This window comes from Polypterus senegalus, unplaced genomic scaffold (assembly GCF_016835505.1).
Source record: "Polypterus senegalus isolate Bchr_013 unplaced genomic scaffold, ASM1683550v1 scaffold_5371, whole genome shotgun sequence".
NCBI lineage: Eukaryota > Metazoa > Chordata > Cladistia > Polypteriformes > Polypteridae > Polypterus > Polypterus senegalus.
Window position 1 is genome coordinate 1 of NW_024380779.1, and position 25,000 is coordinate 25,000.

At 40.7% G+C, this 25,000-nt stretch overlaps 1 protein-coding gene across 1 annotated transcript; it reads right to left on the bottom strand.

Annotated features, from left to right (window-relative positions):
- Positions 1-3,607: 3,607 nt before the first annotated feature.
- LOC120520355 (microtubule-associated protein 1B-like) lies at positions 3,608-22,408 on the bottom strand. Its single transcript, XM_039742785.1, has 6 exons — positions 22,069-22,408; positions 18,987-19,138; positions 18,377-18,517; positions 14,993-18,044; positions 9,498-9,721; positions 3,608-6,432 (listed from the first exon to the last, which is right to left on the bottom strand). Exons 1-6 carry the CDS (start codon positions 22,406-22,408, stop codon positions 6,277-6,279), a joined length of 4,065 nt encoding a protein of 1,354 aa, XP_039598719.1. The 3' UTR covers positions 3,608-6,276.
- Positions 22,409-25,000: the final 2,592 nt, after the last annotated feature.

Sequence of the window (25,000 nt, forward strand, 5' to 3'; positions counted from 1 at the left end):
TTTTGTTCCGTAAATCAACAAGGTGAAGATTTGCTACCATAAAAGAAAATTAGCACCAAACACCAGAAGCTCTAGACAAGGAACACACGGGGAGCACAGAAAATGTTAACAGGAATGGGGGGACGCGCTGCGACTCATGGACAGCATTTTGAAGGTTCCAAATAAAGGTTTTTCATTTTAGAGCTCTGAGAATGTGTGTCCATATATACATATATTTCTTTAATAACAATGTTAGTGGTGCATTCAACTCATTTGCTATTTCCATCTTATTTTCAATGGCTTTCCTTGGGCAGCTCCAAGGCTTTTCACTTTGTTTTGAATACAATTTCTTTTTGTATCGCCCAAAATCTCACAAGAAGTGCTGCAGTGGGCTTTACCAGGCCCTGCCTCTTGATAGCCCCCCAGCCTTGACTCTCTAACAAGACAAACCTTGTAGGGAAAAAAATGGAAGAAACCTTGGGAAAGGCAGTTCAAAGAGAGACCCCTTTCCGGGTAGGTTAGGCGTGCAGTGGGTGTCAAAAAGAAGGGGGGTCAGTGCAATACAATACAATACACAGAACAGAACACAAGTAATCATCAATACAATATAAAAATAAAAATATGACAAGTACAGAGCAGAATTTAACAGATATCACATAATAGGATTTGGATTTCAATGCAGTAGCTGAAGCCTTCACTTCCCTTTCCAGTTTTTCTCCTACTATTCTGGGCCCAATTCTTCATTCTTAGTTCAAAATTCCTCTAAATGCTGAAAGTTTTATGCTTCTTTTATTTCTTTTGCTTTTGTTTTAATCCACTTTCAATTTTGCACTTAAATCAGGATATCCCAGAAGTGACACCATCTCTTATTCACAGTAGACATGTTTTGGCTTTCCAGGTGTTTCCTCCTTCCCCAGAAGTAGGATGTCTTTGTTTTCATGTTCATTTACGTACTTTTACATTTCATTTTAGTTGTACTCATACAGCTTTGCGGTTTTGTTGCCAGAAATGTCTCTACAGGTAGCATCCACCCGAGGGAGAAAGCATCCACTTGTCACAGCAGCATTTCTTCTTCCAAGCCAATGCTGGGTTAGTTAAAATAAATCATAACCACCTCATCAACACTGCATGTCACATTCTAGTATTCAGTCATTTGAAGAAAAAAAAAAAAAAATCAGAAAGTGGCAGCCTTTAGTAATTCACAATTTCAAAATGTCTGAAGGTTTTTGTTACAAACCCAGCTCTTTTTTTGGAGATCTTTTGTGTTGAAGGTGGAGTGGTGGTTCTGAGGCTAGGGATCTGCATTGGTAATCAGAAAGGTTGCCAGTTCAAATGCCAGACATGACTCTACTCCTTTGGGCCCTTAACCTGCAATTGCTCCATCCAGGGTGTGACGTTAATCTGCATCCAGCCCTGCAAGAAGGCCCTCCAACCTGCAAGGAAAAACCTGGGGGTTGGTGGCAGAACTGGCACTCGAGCCACCATAAAAAAACCTCACGCTGTCCCACTGCACCTGAACTAGTGTGGTGCTGCACTTGGGTCTTAATGTGGGACCCCAGGTTTATTTATCATGTGGTGGGTGCGGCGATGCGCTGTATCAGCATGTGCTCCTAACCTCGGTCTCTCTCTTATGCGCTGAAGCTTCTTCTACAGATAATAAGTGCCATCCATGTCCTCTCCTCTCCTGCCTTGTCTGTCTTTCCAGATCTAGAAGCTTCTGAAGCTATTGCTGAAATGGAGAAACTCATTAAGATGACATTCGTCATATTCATTGGCCCTAACTGATGAGTTTAAAGCCAAACTTTCTGGCCTTCCTTTATCTTCTTTTCTAGCTCCTTCACAATTTGTCAAACTTTACATGATGGTGCACAAGCTCAAACTCCTTTTCATAACGTGTAGACAGCACACCAGTGTGTGATGTTAGCCTTCTTTTCTGCCAAAGCTCAACAATGTTAATGGACAGATATTGTTAGAGTTCATTTATGTTAGTCAGAGTGTTAAGCAAATCCATCACCTTATGCGTCTTCATTAGAATTGAATTCGTTTTTAATTGCATTTACTGTACCTGTGAGTTTGTCACAGTGCTCTGAATAAAAATAAACGAACAGAATCTGAATCTCGAGTAAACACAGACTCTCTTTTTTTGTCTGACTCTATCAAGATTTTACTTCAGACAATAACTAAATAACTTTTTTATTCCCCAAAGAGCCTTTTTGTTCAAGTATTCAGTTTCATATACAGCACTGTGTAAAAATCTTAGGCCAACCAAGAAGATCTAGATCAAGAAGCTAGAAGGCCAGTAAGTTTGTTTGTGCATGAACCGGAGGAGCGAGTGGTGAAATTTAACATTTAAATGGGAGTACTGGGTGATAACTGGAAAAATCCCAGGGTGCCTCAAAGGCAAGGCTTGGAAATGGCTAAGATAACACACATTAAATCATGAGAGCATTGTTTTATATCAATAAGGGAACAGTCAGCAAGTAATGACACACCAAAGTGGATTTTCAAGATGTGATATTCGGCCTGTTAAAGAATAAATCTGAAGAAGCTGGGAATTGTGGGTACAAGAAGTGCACTAGAGCTCCCAAAAAGCTGTCTGCATCTGACAGGCAGTATTTAAAAGTCACTTCCTTAAGGGACAGGAGGAAATCCAATGAAGTGCTGGCTCAGCAACTGGCACAGTCACCTGGCATGAAAGGACGGCCTTCAACTGTGCAAACAAGTCTTAAAAGAAATGGTCCTGCAGGGCATGCTGTGGCTAAGAGCCACTCAAGTGGAAAGGCAACAAACAGAAGAGACTGCAGTGCACACAATAATAATAATAATAATAAAGTGTGTGTGCTCAGGACTCCCATTGACAAAAAGTCTTAAGTAGGCTTGAGTCCAAATTTGAAATTTATGGTTCATAGTGAAACTGGCACATCAGGAGAGCTGGCAAGAAGTAGTAGATTTGTGATGTGCAACAAGTCCAGAGAAATTCGTACTCGCATGTCTGACCAACACATATTGATCACTGCCAGCCTTGGTGGCATCTCTCATAGCGTGGGGGGGGGGAATCTGTGCCAGTGCTGTGGGAGGATCAGGTCAAAATCAAACAAATGGGGACTGAGAAGAAATACAATTTATTTCTTTTCCTTCAAGAAAATGGCTTCAATAATATAATTAATGCACAGGTTCTCATCTATTTGTATTGTAATTTACTTGTGCCTGTATTAAAAAGTGACCACAAAAAAACAACTTTCACGCAGCAGTATTGTTGTCAGTTGCTGTTCTAATGTGCAACATGTCCCTACACTGCAGCACCAAACAAGAACGTATTATCACAACAGATCATTATATTTAATAGTCTGAGTATGATGATAACCCCAGACATGCCTCAAGCACAATTAAGACTGCAGATGGTAAACAAACAATGGTAGATTGTTCACCTCAGAGCTTCAACCTCTGCATAGCTGAAGGTAAAGGAGACCAGTAGTGTGAAATAAAAAAAATTAAATTAAAAGAGCTACCAAAGGATGACTAAACTTTACTGAAAAATATAATTATCCAAACCAAAACTTTTGGCATTGCACTGTACAGATGGGGAGGTGGTGGTCTGGCATACAAAAATACTAACATTTTATAAATGTAAAATATTCTTATTACTTTTTATTGCATCACTGTGTGTTCACTCTAATGTTGTCACAAGTAAATAAAGATAACAAGCTTTAGAAATTATTTTGAGTGGCCGAAGACTTTTGCAAAGTGTTGAATGATAACTGATTTTAATGTGCTTTTTGAGCAAAGGTGAAAAACATGCAATGAACTTACAATATGTTGCCCTTCTTAAATAAACCCCCCCAGTAAAATGACCGTAGTAAGTTGTTTCCCGGCAAATCTTTGAAAGAGGCAAAATACGTCAACAATATAAAAAGACAAAAACAAAATATTATTGTTTTACTTTTCCAATTTATTTACTACTGTTCTTTGACCATTTAGCGTTCTTTCTGCTGTAACTGTTACTTAAAAGTGCAAAACAATACTGTCTGAATTCAGAGTGTATGACTTTGTGTTTATCTTTCGACTTTCACAGCTTCAGAAATACATTCATACCAGTAAGAGACTGTGTATTACCATCAGTTTAACTAGCAATAGTCCACGTCCACCCTACTTTATACATCTGATTTTGTTGTAAACACGATTACGATTGCGTGGATGAAAGCTGAATTATCTTATTTGGATGTAAAACAAACAAGCTTCCAAGAACACAAAGTCAGAGCCCCACACCTGAATCCCCCCTCAGAGGAATACAGGAAGGGTCTGGACAGCGAAGACATGCAAAGTTTCTTGATGTCTTTTTCTTTGAGCAAACATTCTTACTCTCAAGAGTTTTTGAGAACAAGTCCCGGTAGAGTCTGCTTTGGATACGATGCGAGTCCATCTAGCACAATCCCCAACTGCTGACCTGTTTCATGTGGTGAGAAACTCAACTGATGTTCTTCATTTCTTAAAAAACAGTTTCTGCACTCAAATGTTCCACTCAAACCTTGCCAGTTGTGCACGTGTGCAGTTCCAGATATGGATGTGTAAACTCAATTGCAAGTTTTAGAATGTGGAGAACTACCATTTTTTTTTTTGTTTTTTGTAAATGGGAATAGTGACCCTTAGGTGGCACCAGAGCCCCTGATATTTTCAAAGTGGGCTGGGGCAGGAAATGATGCAAGCAATATTAAATTAGAACTTTTGACGCTCTTTATTCCATTCAACTTGGACGAAACACCTTCTCTACACTTTTGTTACTGACTGTTTTGACAAATCATCTACTATAAAATGAGAGTGTACACCTTCTAGCCATGCATTCAACCTTATTAGCATATCCAAAATTAATACAAAGTGCCAGCACAGCGTCGTGCCACAGATTTATTGAGCCAATGATGTTCGTGTACAATGTAGTTTCACAAACAATAATTGGAAAGGCAGTAGTTAAACCACCCTATCCTAAGGGAGACAAAAGCAGCCTGTATCACAGAACATACCAGGCTTTGCCGATAAGCCCCCTCGCCCCTTTTTTATTAATTAAAAATGAGACTAATTTGTGTCTACAGCTTAACAAAAGTATAAGGGGATGCTCATACACAATGATCCATGCCCTCCTACTCCCATTCTAATGTGTGTGTTTTCTGACACAACAGACATCTACATTTTGAAATACAAAAATGTGCAAAAGAGAATAAAAAAAGTTTTTTTTTCTTTTTAATTAGAGATTAAAAGAGTCAAAAAAAAAAATCTTTAGTGTTCAATACTGAATCTGACTGATGCTGGGAGAGGGATGGCAGGGCATTGCCAAAACACTTCTAATAAATAAATAAATAAATAAATATGCACAGTGCCCAGATGAAACTGGCAACTTATCCTGATAAAGCAGTTAGCCCCTACTAAAACACAACTTTCACTGATCCTCTAATCCTCGCCTCTCCGCTGACATACCACAAACATGTGTATCTTAATTAAAATGGAGCCTTCTACTTTCCATTGATGGTCTTTTAGATTTCACTGGTGCCCACTGTGCCCCTTTTCAGCATTTAACTTCTGTTAGTAGAAGATAGGATATGGCAATCCCTACTCCTACTTTGTTAATGCTAAATTCCTTCATTAAAATGTTTTTTTAGATGCATGATGGGGACAGCACTGACGTAAAATAACAGCTGTGGTGATGAGCATCCCCTTTATAGAACTGTGAAAAAAAAAATACATTTCTACTTGAGAGGAAAGATCCTCCTCCTCACCCCAAGAAAAACAAGTTATAAGAGAGCACCATACCCAGCCTAAGGAAGAAGGTACTCTATCACTCTATCCCAAACAATTTAGGCCAAAATACTGAACGATGTTCTCTACATTCATCTTGTGCTACTACTCTCAAACTCCCACAAAAATGACCCTCCCTAAAGTCCTAAATGCATGCTAGAACCTCCTGTAAGTGTCACAGATGACCATTCCTCTTATGGCTTCAAGGAACTGAATAGCAGATAAATAATCTGTGATAGACACAAGACAGTATATGTGCAAGAAGGAGTGGGGTCCAGAAGAGTGGCTTGTGTGCATGTGTCAGTGTGGCTGTGCATGATTTAGGAAGGACTGAAGTTGACTGATTTGATATCAAAGACCACAAGTGTAGGGCACAAGCTACACATTTAGTCTCTGTTGTCAAAAAAAACAAAAACAAAAAAAGAAGCATATAGAAGAATTAGACAGGGCTCCATAAGGAAGTGTAGCTGAGGTGCCCCTACATTTGTGCCAGTGTTGCATGCAGTCTCACAGTCAAAATTCCACTTTGCAAGCGGGGAAGGTCTCGTCCTGCATGGCCACTGTACTGTTGCTGCCCAAGACAGTAACGTTGAGGTCCCGCTGCCGCTCGTGAGTTTGCTCGTACCATTCGTGCATAACAGGAGAATCAAAGGTTGGAATCAAAGTCACCTGCAGACATCAATATGAAAGAACAAGTCAGAACTGTACCTAGATTAACTCCGTAAAATAAAGACATAGAATTGCTTGTAATTTCAAGACAAACCTTTCTTGTAAGCAGAAATGAACTCACTGGAAATTTAAGAATCCCACCGCAGATTTTGGAAATGACATAACGGACAAAAATAATTCAAGTAAAATTACAGAGTACTAGTTTTGTGATTTTTTGTAGTGATTGTCTAATGTTAGAAGCTGCTTGTGCAATTTACGGATTAAAGCACTGAGCCATTGATTCATTTCAAAGGTTATTTTTTTCTTCAGAGTATTTAATAAGTATTTAATTTTGCTTATGCATTTGACACCCTCCAATCTGTCACAATCATTTATTAAAAAGGGGCCATCAGACCGCTTGTGAGGAGCTGTGGCGGTCCTGGTGAGAATGATAATCTTTATAAAAATCAAATCTAATTTTACATATTATCTTTAAATTACAATTTTCTTTTGAATAAATACACATTTAACTGAAAATACTCAATTGTTATATAAAAGTGGTCAACTGTTACATAAAGACATCATTTATCAATGTAGTTATACATGACAGCAGTGGGGTTCAACCAAATACAGCTTTCAGGTGATACGCAAGGGAACAAAAAAACAAAAAACAATGTGCGGGTAAAATGTGGAACTTAAGAAACCCAACTCTCCAGGCTAAGCAGAGCATTGATTCCATTGTTCCGTCTCATGGTGCTCCTACTGTGTATTTCCACTCTTGTGTCTTCCACCAACATTCTCCTAATCCACGTCCACCACCAGTGACACTTGCACATTCAGTGTGGGCAAATATAAATGTCACAGAAGTACACAAGTCTTTGGATTATCACTGAACAGCAAAACTTGGATGATCCCACCGTTAAAAGGTTTAACACTAGGAAGGAAAACCTGCAGCACGCTACAATCCATGAATGTACAACTTCATTTGTGTCCATGAATAAAACAAAATCTAATGCATTAACTATTACTATATATTGAAAGCAGATTACTTCTGACTGCAAACCACTAAATACAACTGAAGGTTAACAGGGCTCAGAGACTTCGTTCAGCAAGGTTGAACAATTCTTACAAATTCCCTTCATAAGAGACAACCATGTCACATATCGATTTCTATGTAAAACAGAAGTCTTCGCAGTTTGAGTGGGCAAGAAGTTGTACAGCAGTAGCATTCACAGGGGACTGCTGGACATTCCTGAACTACCTTGGTTAAATAAGGTAGTTTAACTGATAAAATTGAGTGATTAATTGAGCGACATTGTGTGATTGAGCCAGAGTCACAATTAACAGTTTGACAAGTCCTACTTTTAACATGACCATCCTACACAAAGTAAAGCCCTGAATGGTAAAGAAAGGGCCAACAGCCATCGTGTGTCAATTTCACAACAGTCTTACAATGAACAGCAATGGCAAGTAAGCAATGATTTATTTTCCAGTCAACGCACCATGTATTCAAATCAAAGATTATAGACAATCAATATCAAAAAATGGGAACTGAAACACTCATACAATTTCCTACCAGTTTTAATCAAATACAACTATGTAGGAGGCTGAAGCCTAACCCCAAACATATAAAGCAGGAAGAAATCCTGCACCAGTTCATTTACTGGTTCACTCACATTTACGTCTATTGAGACAATTCAGAGTCGCCAAGCACATTCTGATATAGCCATATACAAACAGGGAGAACATTTAAATTCCACAAATCTACTAATTGATCAGCCTGGGAATTAAACTGAGGGCTCTGCTTCAAGACAGTGATACTAATCACTCACCAACTGAAAAATAAGAAATACACATATCAATAAGGTACCAGAAGATATTTACTCTAAACATAGCTTAGTTTACAATACACACAGTTCTATTCACTGCTGCTTCACTGCCACTTGAAGGGTCCGCACCTCTTTTTGCAATAAAAAGATTAGTTTAGACTCATCATCACATCCAGTGGTAACTAGGATTAACAGTTCCTACCTTGGTTCTGACAGACATTAGCTTATTTCAGACATTACCCTTTTTTAAGACTTTTCAAATAATTAACATTGCAAAAACCAAGCAGAGCATTGTATGTCATCTTTCCTAAAAACTACTGTGCCAGTCTTATTCTTTTATACATCAATGCCAAAGACTTTTATGATTGGTCACCCACTTACATGCCACCACATCTTCCTTGAAAGCATCCCAACATTTCTTGCATTTGATCCTAAAGTTTTGTATCAGGTTTACACATAAAGCAGACCTGGCAAGTTTCTGAAGAATTATACCATGCACTAGCATGTGAAAGTCTACACAGTACTGATTTTTCAATCCCAATTGTGGCTACCTTCCATTCTGTTTCCACCAACTCTTGTCTGCTTTCTCACAGTCAAGACAAGTTCCACTCTGTACCTTACTGCATTCTGATTTTCCACTCTAAAAGGCACATGAATGTTTGTACATAGCCTAGGTGGATTATTAAAAAAGCACAATCTAAATGGGGAGAAAAAATGTGATACTCCATCCGGTAATCACTATTGAGCATCTGCCTTTACAAGCTATTATGCACCATAATGCCTGTAATAATAAATTTAAAAAAAAAAAAACAATTTCTTGCTTTCCAACTGTAGGCACTTTTACACAGAAACACTGATTAGAATATTGGTGATAAATAACTAAGCAGACCTCTATTGGCATTACAGATCTGTTAACTTAAACATCCTGGTATAGTATACTCCAGCTATACCGACACATGTAATTTACTGATAAACCCCTGGAATAATGCGGGTTTGTAAAACAGGGAAGTAAAACAAAATTAATTCTACTGGTGATAGCACTGCATTTTATTATAAAAATCAATCTGTTATTTAAGTAGTTTTAGTTAGGCTTTATTTGATGAAAACTGTAGTAATAATTTCACCCTTGTAAAACTTAGAAGGGAGCAGAATGATCAAGGAAGATTGAAAATAAAGGAATAAAATGGCATTAAGACACAACAAAATCTGGCAGAGTATACAGCGGGAGGTGGGAGATAGCCACACACCCATACTGACCTGCAGGTTGTTAGCCCATGCTGCCTTGCCTTCAAGGAGTGCATCTAGGATGGGACGCATTACAGCCTCCTTCAAGGGCTCATCACCGCTGATCACATAGCAAGATGATCGCAGACGGCAGAAGAACTCGGTATCCACTGATGAGGCGCCACTACCAGATGGCAAATAGGCAAGTTCCAAGTAGACTGGTGGGCCTGCTGAAACTGTCTTCTGTGCAGAAGGTCCTAAGACCAATTAAACAAAACACAAAGCAAAGGCAGAAACCAGAAATATTAATTTGTTTAAAACAATTTGAAACCAACTGACAGTTTCCCTTTGATCCATTACCCTGTATATGATTTACTGTACTATTTACAGTTAGAACTCATTTACACCAGTGAAGAACATTGGTCAGGTAGATCTTCAGTGATTGCATTTGTTGCTGTACATTTTTAGCCCATGATAGAATTTTTAAGTATTTTTTTTTTTTTACCTAGACCTACTTTTAAAATAACTTGATAGAGAAAATGTTGGCATACTCCAGACTATCAGCTCAGATTTGTATTCCTTTGGGGATCATGTGACTGTATTTATTTTTCTCATACTGGGTAAGACATATTAACTGCTAAAAAAGAAATATGATGAGAAGACACTTGAGAATGATATGTACTAATGAAAGCCATAATTACCATCATCATCTTATCAAAATACTGCTGCTGGATATGAACTAGAAATAAGGTCAAGTGACACAGTATTCAAATTCAGTACGAACAAAAAAATGTAATATATTCCTCAATCTTCTGCATGCTTATGGGTTCGAGGTGGTGTGGAAAACCATTGTCGCTCATTTATCTTTTGCAGTATGATTTGTGCCCTGAAAATAAAACCTTCAATGGCACCAAGAAAGGTAAAGGAGAGCTTACTGCTTTCTAGAAGGAGCCAAAACTGCTTCTACAAAATGGCAGAGGACATGACTGGAGTTCCTGACTTTCTAACAAATGGTGTGCTACTGAAGGCTGGCATTTAAAAAAAACAACAACTGGAGAAATAGGTCACAGTCCACACAAGAAGACACTGCACTTTAAAAGGTAGCGGTAGAAAACATGAGTAGAACTATGATGCAAATTTAAAGTATGCAGCTCTGATGCTGCCCTAAATACTCAAGATACCTGAGGGCTATTAAGGGTCTGAAGGGCATAGGCACCTGGGTGCATTACAGGTTATCTATCCTTTTAATCTTGTAGCCAGATAAGACTTCTTCTAACCCCAGAACTGATTTGAGGGCTAAGCCTGGAATAATCAATGTCTACTACAAACAAGACATATGTTGAGGGTAGACTAAGAAGATGAATGGAGGTGAAGACTCACTGGTAGGAAGTGAAAAAGACCATGGTCTGAAAAAATTGACTAAGAAAGAATCAGAATGTGAGGAGGGAGAGAGATGTTGTAGCATCTGAGTTAGGTGTTAAGTAAGCAAGTTACTCCACAAGACAGTGAAGCAGGAAGTATTGCTTTAGTTTGTGTTATTCTTTTGATACTTTGTATAAGAATGCAAGATCACAGGAAACATTTTAATGAGGATGATTTATTAAGCCAAAAACAGCTAATAAGTCATTTTTGTAACTTTAAAAAAGAAAAGGAAAAGAAAAAGAGACTGATGGGAATGCCCCCAAGGTATACTGCTATGTAATATGCCACCTGGTAACTTACTCTACAGGCCTATTGTTCTCTTCATGGAGAAATACTTTTGAATGTTTGTGAAAATACTCTATACCCTTAGCCTGCCTACACTTGAGCACTGTGTTCTTGTCCAAGAATGCATTTTAAAACAAAGCATTTATCCTAATAACTCCTGCCATAAGGTTAAACACTTCTAATAGATTACCTGTCAGTCCCAACTTAAAACTAAAAAAAAAAATAACTTCCAACAGGCCTCATTTGCCTTTATCAATTTACACTAAAATTGTTTTTTGTAACATGGAGAACAGGAGAAAATATTAAAGATGAGAACTATGGCTGTCAAATTTGCCAAAATAGAATTTCAATATAGAATAGAAAAGAATAGATTTCAATAGAGAATATTTCAATATTTATATGAAAACATATATGCTTGAAAATATGTTTAAAACAGATTGAATCGTATGAGGTATTTTTTCTAATAATTACTGATTAATATTTTTACCTTTTCGCTTGAGGTGCACCTGCAAACCATGTATTGCTTATGACACATGTACTACTGTATAAAACATGCAGGTGAAAGCTGAGGATTTCAAACAAATGTGACACTTGCAAAGAATTTTAAAAAGTGGACTATCAGCACGCACAAAACAATGTCAATGCAGAATATATGACAACTGGGCACATTTGTCAGAACTATGCTTCTTCTTTACACTCAAGAGGCCAGAAGATATTATTTCCTTAGGGATCTGTCTTTAAAAATACACGGCTCAAAAATTTAAGAGAAAACTTATTCTTCATAGTCTAACATTAAGTCAATTAAACTTCAGGGATACCAGTCTGTCCAGTTAGAAAGCCTAAGCGATTGTGAATCAACTTCACCTGCTTTGGTGCAAATGAAAGTGACAACAGGTGCACTGGACAGGCAACAGCACGAAAACCCCCCAAAAAGGGAATAGTTTTACAGGTGGTGGCCACAGACAATTTCGCTCTCCTTATCACTCCTGACTGATTCCTCTGTAGTTTTGCGTTTTTCTAGTATCCTTGTCACTACTGGTAGCATGAGGGGGTACCTGCTGCCAATTCAGGTTGCACAAGTAGTCCAGTTCCTTCAGGACTGCACAGTCATATGTGCCTTTGCAAGGTCTGCTGTGTCTTCCAGCACAGTCTCAAGCGCATGGAGGAGATACCAGGAGATGTGCCATTACACAAGGAGAGCTGGACAGGGCCGTGGTAGAAGGGCATCAACCCAGAAGCAGGACTGGTATCTGCTCCTTTGTGCGAGGACGAACAGGAGGGGCACTTCCAGATCCCTACAAAATGACCACCAACTGATGTGCATGTTTCTAGCCAAACTGTATGAAACAGACTCCATGGAGGTCCAACATTGTCATAGTGGGACCTGAGCTCACAGCCCATCACTGAGCAGCTCGATTAGCATTAGCAAGACAATTCCACAATAAGCAGCTCCGCCATTGCTGTCCTATTCTCTTAACAGACGAAAGCAGGTTCACACTGAGCACATGTGACAGATATGAAGCGTCTGGAGATGCCGTGGTGAACGTTATGCAGCTTCATCATCTAGCATGACCAGTTGTGTGGTGGGTCAGTGATGGTCTGGGGAGGCCTATCCTTGGAGTGTCGCACAGACCTCCATATGATACGCAACGGTACCTTTATTGCCGTCATGTACATATGAAATCTTCAGAGCCACTGTAAGACCTTACACTGGTGCAGTGAGCACTGGGTTCATCCTGGTACAGGACAATGTCAGGACTCATGTGGCCATAGTGGATAGACAGTTTCTGGATGGCACAGACATTGACTGGCCTGCATGTTCCCCAGATCCAATTGAGAACCTCTAGAACATTATGTATCGGTGCATCCAACACTGCCAAGTAGTGCCAGACTGTCCAGGAGCTCACTAATGCCCTGATCCAGGTCTGGGAGGACATCCTCAAGGTCACCATCTGCCATCCTATCAGGAGCATGTCCAGACGGCGTCAGGACTGCATGCAGGCACTTGGTGGCCATATACACTACTGAGTCACTTTATCAGTTGCCGTAATGAAATTCACACAAGTTGGAGAAGCCTTTGACTTTGATTTTCAGTTTGATGTTGAATCCAGCCCTCAGGGGGTTGGTCATTTTGGTTTCCACTGACTGTTGTTACATTATTTTGTTTTCAACAAATTCCACAATACTACTCAGTAAAGCTTCTACACTTGAATATTTCGTTCATTGAGATCTGATATGTGATTTAAGTGTTCCCTTAATTTTTTTGAGCAGTGTATATATTTTGAGACTGTGAGCCTTTACAAGTTTTATAAATGAAACAACTAAAATGTACCAAATGTTGCACTGTGATGTTCTTCAAGTATTTTCTCCTCATGATCGTTTACTTCACTAATGTCATTTGTGAGGGACAACCATGAGCCTGGCACGGCCAGGACACCATCAGTCAGGAAACAGTGTGTCATTTAAAAAGAGAACTAGGACGAAGACAGTCTGAAACTGAGTGTTGGCCGACAAAGCTAAAATAAGCAATGCTAATACTGAAAAGGCACTTTAAATGATTTCAGAGCTGTGATAATAAAAGAAAAAAAAATGGATATATTATAGGTATTTTCCATTTGAGAAACAAAGCCACCTTTTCCTTGAGGTCATGGATGTTTTAACAACTGTAGCAAATCTATTTAGTAAGTTACGGATCTCAGGTTCAGAAATGAAGGGGAACACTATCAGAAACAGAATATTTAAAAAAAATCACTAATGAAAGCACTACCTAAAGAAACAAACAGGCTGACCCAGGATGTGCAAAAACTGTACCCATCTGCACTATGAAATTTGAATTCTTTTTCAGTTTGAATATCATCCTTATATCCAATACCTCTAAAAATTATTCTGAAAAATCAAGACATATTTAAACACTCCTCCTCAGATCATATTCCTTAGTTGCTTCCACATAAAAATCTATTAGTATTAGAGAAACACGCTCTTCCATCTAAGCTCATTAACAACATGATATGAGGTATGTGTTGCTCAATTTAGTCTTTTAACACCTTCTTCAATTAATCCAGCTACATGTTAAGTTACATAGCCTATGATGTTTGGGATGGCCAGGTGGTACCATCTTTTGTTAAAGTAGAATTAGCTGTGAGAGATGGGTCAAGCGCACCAAGCACATACAAACACAATTGCAGTAATGATCTCTTATCTGAATGTCTGTCTGTACAGTACATATATCTTGTAAATGACATACTTCTAGATTTTCACTAACTATATAATGCAGCTTTCCCTAATGCTACAGAAACCTGACAGAATTAAAAAGAAATACAAAAAAAAAATATCATCAGATATTTTCAGCATGCATACTGATCCTGGAAACTAAGCTTAGCTCAAGACAAAATCATCATTATGATAAGAATTGGTCAATCAACCTTAAGTAAGTGAAATTTCTAGGATGACTTTTGTCTTGCTTATCTATTACTCAATTAAAGACTAAGATGGCAGTGAAAACACTGGCTTTCTAGCAACTATCTGAATTTTTGTTTTTGAAATTCTCAACAGCAGCAACACCACCATTTATTTAAACAGCACAGTTAAAAACCTAATTACATTAATCACTTGTTCTCCAATAATGTACAGCATTAATAGACTTTTATTGCTTTTAAAGAAAAGTATGCAGAGGTTGTGAACCAAATTACGTACTTGCATAAATGAAAGGACTACACAAATGGAACTCCTAATGAGTATAATCAAACAGCCAAATTTAAAAAAGATTAGCTGCACTGGATTAATATGCATGCAAATTCATCATACATAATGGGAGCTCTTACCTGCACTTTGGAGCCTTGTTGCAGTGCTTTTCGAGTTGCCTAGAGTGCTCCGTGATGCAGGTCGAGAATCTTGACTTGAACTAGGCTTAGACGGCACAGTTGATCCTCCCTTAGCTTTAGTGTTAGATGTGGCACTGTTTGTCTTGCCTGCATTAACAGGTTTTTTGGCTTTGGTGGTGTCCCGCTTGCCAGATGGTTCAGTCTCAGGATCAGCCATACAAGTACCAGGTTGTGGGGGCCGAGGAACAGGGTCCAGTAGTGGGACAGGAGGTGGGTCCCGAGCAACAAGGCCTCGATGTAAGGATGGAAGGCCTTCCGAGTCTTCTTCAGAGTCTAGGCCACCATCAGCGGTAATTGACGGGCAGTCTTCAGTCCCAGGAGGAATATCTGAATCTGACTGAGTGGGAAGAGACTCACTGGCTGAAGTGGGAGGAGTCTCATGACCTTGCGGAACCTTACGATTAGCAGTTGTTCGTCTCTGACACAAGGGTTTGGCCAGCTCTTGAGAGAGGTCACTATCATCTGAAATATCTCGTGGGCTGGCATTAACAGCAGAAGGGGACAACTGTGGTTGCTCTATGGCCTTGGGGTGCTTGAATTCACAAGGGGACACTAAACAGAGATCAACATCATGAGGCGGGAAGTCAGACAGAGGAAGTACACCATGATGATGAGGTACACGACCTTCTGAACCATCTCCAGGAACACGAGGGTTAAGGGGTGCCCGTAATGGAAGAGTCATCCCCAGTTTGGCTTCTGGGTCCATGAAGTGTCCATTTGGATATGATCTATCATCTTGGGGAGACTCGCTGACAGGGGGCAAAACTTGCTCAAAGGACACAGATAGGGACTCATCCACTTCAGTAGAGTGAGGAGAACCCACTTCAGCTGGTAAAGAGGGAGTGGTAATGGTGGGAGAGATGTCTGGAACTGCATCTTTGAAGGGGCTAAGGGACAGGTAGCTAGACTTTGAGCCCCCAGAAATAGTGCCAGCTGTCTTCCCATCAACGGTCTGCTGAATACTATCAACCGGAGACTGGTGGAAGGGGGTATGACCAGCACTGGCAGGCCTGGAGTCAGGAGGAGACACCAACTCTAAGGTTTTCTCATCTGAGCTGGCACATGCATCTTCCTGGCCATTTCTGAGTAAACCTCCCTCTAGCAACCTGTACTCAGTAGGAGTTAAGTCAAAGTTCACACTGCGGTCGCTCTTTGGAGTCCTAGTTAGAGGAGAAGGGGGCCCTGCAACTTTGCAATGGTTGGGTGTAGCATTCTGAGAACAGAACTTCTCTGGACTCTCAGGTTCTCTACTTGCTTTCAGGTGTTCCTCAACATCCTCAATTCCCCGTTTCTTCTCAATTGTTGTCTTAGCATCTAAATTTTGTTCCCTCTCACTTTCTTCCCTCAGCTTCTCAAACTCAGCTGTCATGTCTTCGGGAGTAGACATTTTAGACCGACTAATTTCTGTCTCTTTGTGCGGTTCTCCTTCACTTAAGTCCTTTAATGGTGCGGACTTCTTCAAACTCACTGGCTCTTTCTTTGGCAATCCTACCTTTCCAGTGGGTTTCTTGGCTTCAGTTGTCATTGAAGATGCAACACTGGAGGGCCTCTTAACTTCTTTGACTGGTGGCTTAACAGTCTTTTTAACTTCCTTCTTTGGCTCTACCTTAACATCTCTCTTGGGTTTTGGTACAGCTTGCTCCTTCTTAACAGGATCTCGCTTTACATCTTCATCTTTTCGAACAGCCCCTTTTTCGTCCTTTGGTTCCTTCTTAGTTACAGGACGCTCCTTCACAAGCTTTGGCTTTACATCGGATTTCTGCTTTTCTTCTTCCTTGCTCTTTCCGGAAAACCCTTCTTTAGGTAAGTCATTTGATACAACCTTGTATTTTTCCTTGGTGACCAATTTTACCTCTGGCTTCTTCTTCTCATTTGGCACCTTTGTCACACTAGGCCCTTTGGAGGCCTTCAGACTCTCATGACTTTCTGTCCTCTTCGACAACTTATCTGTATTTGAGGATTCTAGGTCTCTGGGACAAACTGTGGGAAACTTCAAAAAGTCTAAATGCTTCAGCTTGTCCAAGCCTTCCAAGATCTTCACTTGAGGGGCACAACCTGGAAACAGTACGCGAATAATTTTTTCCTGTAGGTTGGCTGGCCTCCATACCAGAAGTGAGCAAATCGAAGTCAGGCATTGCAGAGAAGTATCTGACGTCTTGGGGCTGCTATCCCCAGGCCAGTGTTTCATCAGGGTTTCCAGCTCTTTACTGCCTTTAACAGGGTTTAAAATGTACATTTCTAAGCAGCCAACTCCCATCTTTTGAAACAGAACAAGTGGCTCAATAGGGGTGCCACCAGGTCTAGAAAGAGATTCAGGGATGATGCTCAGTCTGTCCAGGCACTGCAGTGTCAAGGCAGCTTGGTCACAAGCACGCAGTACTTTAGGATCACCCTGCAAGTCCCGGAGTCTTTTAGGGGCATTAAAGAACACAACTCCCAGGTCTGGTGAGATCAGATTTCTTGCCCAGTCTTCATTGCTCTGTGAGCCAGCTGACTGCTCTTCCTCATCTAGCTCAGCAATTTTACGCAGTAGCAAGCTATTGATACCTAGAAGATTGTCAATTCCTATATGGGTTAGTAGCAGTGAATCTATGCGATCGAGGTGTCTCACCAGCTTCCAGAAGCAAGATTTAGCATCTGAACCACCATCCACCAGCACGTTAAAGCCATTAACTACAAAGAAGGCGCAATCACCCCTGCCACCAGGAAAGATGTAGCAGCAAGGCTTGGACAACTTGAGGAAGCCTACTGTGCCAGGTGGTTCAAGCAGCTCAAAAGGAGGACGAGGTTCTAATGACTCAGATAGGTACTCTGTGAACTCCAGCAAGCCTTCCATTTCTGGCAAAATGGCCAATGGGTTGCACCTAATCTCAATGAAATCTTGCAGATTGTGTCCATCCAGTGCTGAGCTCTTCCAATCCCCGTAGTTTGGGCAGGCAACAGTCAGACTGGCCTTGTGGACAGGATCAGTAGAGCTCAGTAAGTCACCGATCTGCAGCGGGGAGATATTGGGGGGGAAATGTAGTAAGATAAGATGTTGGTGATGGCAGTTGGATTAACATGATTATAACTACAAGGCTAAATATTCCCATTAGGTGATCTAAACAAAAGGCCAAGACTGCAGAAAAGCCCATCCAGCTACTTTTAATATTTGATCCCTTTTCACTAAACACAACCATTCATAACAAGACTAATCATTATAATTGGGGCAAAACAGCCTGATACTCATCAACATTTTCCTCGACAGTACAGTATTGCTGTGACAAATCCCAAAATATACCTGAGTAATCTACTGAAAAACTCCACTGCCACCTTTTTACTCACCTCTTTGTCTGTGAATATATGAATAAAATCATGAAGGGAAAAAGAACCAGAAGGCAGCACCAAGTCTCCACTTTCCTCCAAACACTGTCCAGCCAGAACAAGCAGCTTATGTCGAGAAGCATCTGAAATCAGGCTCCTTACCTGAAATCAAGAACACATTAATTTATTTAATAATGCATGAACAAATACTCATAAATAAATCAAAACATATATATCACTATAAGTCTATGCATCTCAATGTGTGCTAGTTCTGACTGAGCATCTGGTGACCATAGCAAAGAGGATTACTCGAAGGGATGGGAGTTATCAGTTAAGTCAGGAAAATGTTTCAGAGAAGGTAATGCTGAAAAGCATCTGACAGCAACCAAAGACACCTACAAATATACCAAAAAGATAAAGAAAAATCACAGTGGGCTCAGCATGTAACAGAATGGCATTTTGTGACCATGTTGATCAAGTAAAATTTGAGTAAATTAAAAATTAGGCAGTCAGAATGCTAAATCTAGTTATTTTGGTTTTACCAAAACACACAGCTTCAGGGTTAAAGAAGGAAATCAGACAAAAAAACAAAAGCAGAAAAAATATGGGAATTAAATGAAAGTAGCCTCACCTCCCCACAAACGTACTGAGCAGATGGGCCGACAATCACTTTTGTCTCAAGCGTTTCTCCACTGTGATGCAGGGTCCTTTGTCCTGGAAAGCAGAGAAAACTATTAGCAGAATGGTAACCATGAAATAACCAGACAAAAACTGGGGCAGTTCCTTAATTCCTTGTAATCTGCTCTCTAATCCTGTGCTGTTAGCTGCCGGTCTTTTATACGCACGCGCAAGATCACAGAAAACTGAAGACCAGTCTTTGTCTTAAACAGGTATTTCTCAAATGCAATGCATATTTCAAAATTCAGGCACAAAAATAAACTTCCTAGGGCAAATGCTTTCCTCTAACCCAAGCAATCTCAAGACAAGGAGCCATGGAAGAGGACTGCCTAAATCTGCTCAGATCATCATCTCAAAAGATAAAACAACATGATTTTTATCAGTCACTAATGGCACATTTCCTCTGCAGGATGTGATGGAATCCAGAAAGCTTCACGGAAGCATAATCTTAACGAACCAAGTCTGAAATCAGGAACCACTAATTTCTCCCCTGTTGCAGAAGAGTAAATGAAGATGAGTCGTGACAAGAGCTGCATATATCTAAAAAGTAAGCAAGTTTTCAAATTCTTTAACTGGCCTATCTGCTTCACAGTGGCTGGAGTGCCAATCCTGCCACCAACCTCCATGTTTTCACTGTAAGTTGAAGAACCTGTTTGCAGGGCTGGATGCAGATTAATGTCATATCCAGGACAAAGCAATTGCAGGTTAAGGGTCTTGCTCAAGGCCCAACGGAATAGAACTGGGAAAGTCCCAATTTCTGATATCTTTAACCACTGGGTGAACAGGCCTCCCTAAAAGTGAAGTAAAGTATGATAGTCCACAGCAGCCTGCCAGCCTGGTACTTCAAAATAAAACCATAAGAGAGCAGAAGAGTGCAAGATACACTGGTTAATAACAGCTTAAAAGCAAAATATTGGCCAGCAGAAGTTGTAAATCCATGTGCGCAGGTGGAGGGATATGTTTACTGTTTCAGAATATATGTGATTGTTGTTTCTTTTGTGAGATATGAAAAATTCTCTTTCCTATCAATGCTAATGCAGAATCTCATGCACATTACCAAAAAATTCACTTAGGATGAACCACTTTACAGGTTTTTAAACAATCGCAAACAACAAGGCTTGGCATTTATTTCTAGAGAGTTTTAATGTTTTTATGACTCATGCAGCTTCAGAAGTGAACACTTTCTTAGTGTCCTTTACACCACGCATGAAGAAAGCAGTAGACTAACTGGGAATAAATATAAAATGCTCAGTCTCGATAAAGAGTGTATTTTAACAAACCTCTGGAATTTCACTTTAACATTCAGTTATGCAAGCACAATTAAAACTACTTGAAGATTTATAGTTTGCTCTAATATTTTATTTTGGATGTACATTAACATGAATTCAAGTAATTTTGATAAATTCAAGAGCATTTAAGGGAATATTGTGGATCCTTAGCAATTGATTGTCTATTACTGGTGATTGGTGTGTGGTCTGGTTTATTTTTAGGTGAGGATTTTCTTTTTTTTTTTTAAAAATGTCTCTTGGGTAACAGTGGTCAGTACTACTGCTTCACGGATTCAGCAACCATGGTCTGTGTGGAGTATAAAAACTTTCTTTCCTGTGTTTGCACGGCTTTGGCTCTGGGTAATCCTGGTTTCCCTCCTATATCTCCAAATATGTGCAGATTGTATTAACTGGCAAGTCAAAATCATGGCATTATAAATGCAAGTGTGGGTGTGTACATGAATGTACCTTTAATGGACTTGCATGCTGTTCAGGGTTGTTACCTATTTTGTCCGACTTGGATTAAGCAGATAGATATATATTTTATATATATATATATATATATATATATATATATATATATATATATTTTATATATATATTTATATATTTATATATATATAAAATAAATACAATAACATTTGCCTCTCTAGGAATCACTACCTTATTGTGGTGAAGAGGTTTCAGTGCTCCTGAAGCTGTATTGTCTGGAGCAGACGCACCTGATAGGATCCCAAGGCAAACTGGTCCAAGGTGAGGGGGTCAGACAAATAGTGATTCAAAGCACCTAATAATGTTGCTCTATAAAGACATAAAGGGTATCCCACCTGGTATGGGGTTACTGGAGCCTCCTCCTAGAGCCTCCTCCTACAGCCTGGGAGAAGTGCCTGCAGGTGATTGCCTGGTGGCCATGTCTACCACAGGGCCGATCAGGTACAGCCCAAAAACATAACATGAGATTGCCCTTGTATGCCTTCCAGCTGCAGGAGGAATAGGGGCTGGTTGATTGGGTGCAAAGTTACCTAGGCGGCGACTAAACACAGAGGCCTTGGCAGACTGGAACCCAGACACAAACTGACTGTTGAGACAGAATGTCACCTGTCTTGAGAGGAAGGAACCAGAGTTGGTGTTTGATGCAAAGAGCTACCAACTAGATACAGCTGGACTCATGTCCACTCACTTGGCTCTGGAACCAAACCCCTCAAAAGAGGCTTGACTCTCCTTTACTCTGGCGTTGCCCAGGGGAAAGGCAAGGGGCAGGAGTGGGCTTCTTGCTTAGTCCCAGCCTGGTTGATATCATGTTGGGAGCTTGTCCCAGAGAACAAGAGGGCTGCCCCAGTGCAGCTGAACGCCGGAGAGGACAGGAATCTGATTACCATATGTGCTTATGCACCAAATATCAGTTCTGAGTATCAGACCTTCTTGGATCCACTGGAAGGGATCCTGGAAAGGGTCCGGGCTGGGAACTCCATAAGTCTGCTGGCCGATTTCAGTGCCAAGGTGGGTAATGAAGAAGACACCTGGAGAGGTGTGATTGGGAGGAACAGCCTCCCTGATCTAAAGCATAGCTTTGTTTAATTATTGGACTTCTGTGCTAGGCATGGTTTGTCCACAACGAATACCATGTTTGAACATAAGGTGGCTTACGAATGTACTTAGTACAAAAGCAACTTGGGCCAAAGATCTATGATAAATTTCATAATCGTTTCATTAGATTTATGCAAATATGTTTGACAGTTGGGAGAAGAGCAGGGCAGAGCAGTCAACTGATCACCACCTGCTGTTGAGTTAGGTAAGATGGTGGGGAAGGTGCCTGAATAAACCTGGAAAGCCCAAGCGAGTAGTGATAGTGGACTGGGAACATCTGGGGGAGGACCCTCTCCAGAAAACTTTCAACTCCAACCTCCAAAAGAGCTTTTTCTGCATCCCGGAGGTAGCTGGGGACACAATGTCTGAATGGGTTTTGTTCAAAGCCTCCATTGTGGAAGCGGCTGCAAAGAGCTGCAGCCTGAAGGCCATAGGTGCTTCTCGAGGTGGCAACCAAAAGATCCAATGGTAGACACCAGAGATAAGGATTGCCATCAGGCTGAAAAAGAAGGCCTTCCATATATGGTTTGAACAGAAAACTCCAAAAGGGTCAGAGAGGTACCAAAAGGCAGCCTTGGTGGTCAGGGAAGCAACGACTGATGGGCTTAAAGAGGTTCCAGAAAACCATTAGGTGACTCATAAAGGTAAGGAAGGGATTCACCCAGGCTGCTCTCAGCAAGGTTGGTTGGGGGAGGGGCTTTGGGGGTGGGTGGATGTGTGTTTATGTGTTCACTCGGACTAAGGATGTGTCTGGTAGTGGAAGGAACACTCCGAGGAGTTCCACAACCAAATGGACACCCCTCTTTTGTGGAGGAGGTGGAGCCTGAAGATGGAGGAATTGATGCCCATTTTCTTGAGGGAGGTTACGGAAGTAGTTAAGCAATATGTGAATATGTGAATGCGGAGTGGTGGCTCGGAAGGTTGCTGGTTCGCATCCTGTAAATGCCAAAAGGGAATCTGCTCTGTTGGGCCCTTGAGCAAGGCCATTAACCTGCAATTGCTGAGCGCTTTGAGTAGTGAGAAAAGCACTATATAAATGCAAAGAATTATTATTAATAAGATCCGGCCGGAAATGTTGTAGGCTCTTGACACAGATAGATAAGATGGGTAGTTAGATAGGCAGGCTCTTGACATAGGTAGGTAGGTAGGTAGATACTTTATTAATCCCAATGGGAAGTGTTGGGCTGTCATGGCTGACACGCCATTTCAATGTTGTTTGGTCACCATGAGTTGTGTCTCTGGAGTGGCAGACCAGGGTGGCGGTCCCCATTTTTAAAAAGGGTGAGGAAGGGTTTGCTCCAACTACTGGGGAATCACACTCCTCAGCCTCCCCCGGAAAATGCTTATGGCAGTGTACTAGGAAGAAGACTCTGCACAGTTCTGGAACCTCGGATCCAGGAGGAGCAATGTGGATTCCCTCAAGGCCGTGGAACAGTTCTTTACCCTCATGAGCATTCTGGAATGGGGTATGGGAGTACACCCAAATGGTCTACATGTGTTTTTTTTTTGACTTGGAGAAGGCATATGACCATGTTCCTTGGGGAATCTGTGGAGGCTACTGGGAGAATAAGTGTTTCCGGGATACCTGATAAGGGCTATTCTAGAGTTGTGTCCTCATACTCGGAAAAACATTTCCATGAGGTGTGGGACTCCACCAGGGCTGTGCTCTGTCTCTAGTCCTGTTTGTGATTTTCATGGACAGGATATCAAAGTGCAACAGGGGGGTCCAGTTCAGTGGCCTTAGAATTATATCACTGCTTTTGGCAGATGACATGGTCCTGTTGGCTTCATCAGGCTGTGAACTCCAGCACACAATGCAACCATTTGCAACCCAGTGTGAAGAGGCAGGGATGAGGATCAGCACCTCCAAATCTGAGGCCATGGTCCTCAGTAGGAAAAAGAGGGACTGTCCTCTCTGAGTGGGAGGCGAATTAAACTCCTCCACTTGATGCAGTAAGTACATCAGGGTCTTTCTTGTTCACGAGTGGGAAAAGGAGAGACTGACAGATAGATTGGGGTGTCGAGCACAGTTATTTGGTCGCTATACTGATCTGTAGTGGTGAAGAAGGAGAAGCTCTTGATTTGCCAGTTGATCTATGCCCCTATACTCACCAATATTCATGAGCTTTGGTAAATGACCGAAAGAATGAGATCACAGGGGCAATTGCCAAAATGAGCTTTCTCCACAGGGTGACTGGGCTCTCCATTTAGAGACAGGGTGAGAAGCGGAGAAATTTGGATAGGACTTGGAAGTCCAAGCATCCATATCAAGAAGAGCCAACTGAGATAGTCTTGGATGCCTCCCTGTGGAGGTTTTACAGGCACAACCAGCTGGAAGGAGACAGGGCTCTCTGAGAGGATTATATCACGAAGAAGTCCTGGGAAAACCTCAAGATCCTACAGTATAAGCTGGCAAGTGTTGCCGAGGAAAAGGACATATGGGCCTCAATGCTAAGACTGTTGCACCTGCACCCCGGCTTAAAGTAAGTAGTGGAAAATGAATGGATCAATCAAAGAATAAAAAATAACTTTAAAATTGTTCAAAATTAAAATGACTCTTTAGTTTAAACAAGAAGGGAAATGTTTTATATCCATAAAAACATGGATTTAGTTATTCAGGAATGTATCATGTTAGTTTTAAAAACATATTGGCCAATAGCGTTAGGAAAACAATCTACATCAGTCTTGGTTAAATTAATTACACAAATTGCTCCTAGTCACATTCATGTTCACTTCCATTCCAAAGTTTCATGATGTAACCCACACTGCTATGTATACTTTGTGCGTGTTTTTGATGTTACTGAATTATTGCCAACTGTTCTGAGAAAAAGTCCAAGGGAGAACTTTACTGTATTATATACACTATGTAATATGTACGCATGACAATATCTTGACTTGGACATTTTATCCCACACATTCTTTGCTTTACTTCCTTCCTGAAGCTTTGTGCTGGTGTAGGAACCAGTGGGTGAGTGACAGTTGGAGGAAGGGTACAAACGTTTGTCTTCAACAAAGGGGAAGGGCTGTCAGTGCTTCAGTAAGAAGCTGGGTTAAGGTGAGGTTAGCCAACACCCCATAAAGACAGCAGTGATACGTGCACGTAAACCAACAA

Excerpts from the sequence above, each read along its gene's own strand:
- LOC120520355 (XM_039742785.1), bottom strand. The coding sequence starts at position 22,408 with ATGGAAGGCCTTCTTTTTCAGCCTGATGGCAATCCTTATCTCTGGTGT. Across the intron at positions 18,518-18,986 it reads CTCAGTACGTTTGTGGGGAG|GTAAGGAGCCTGATTTCAGA; the intron begins GTGAGGCTACTT and ends TCTTGATTTCAG. Across the intron at positions 6,433-9,497 it reads CATGGGCTAACAACCTGCAG|GTGACTTTGATTCCAACCTT; the intron begins GTCAGTATGGGT and ends TGATGTCTGCAG.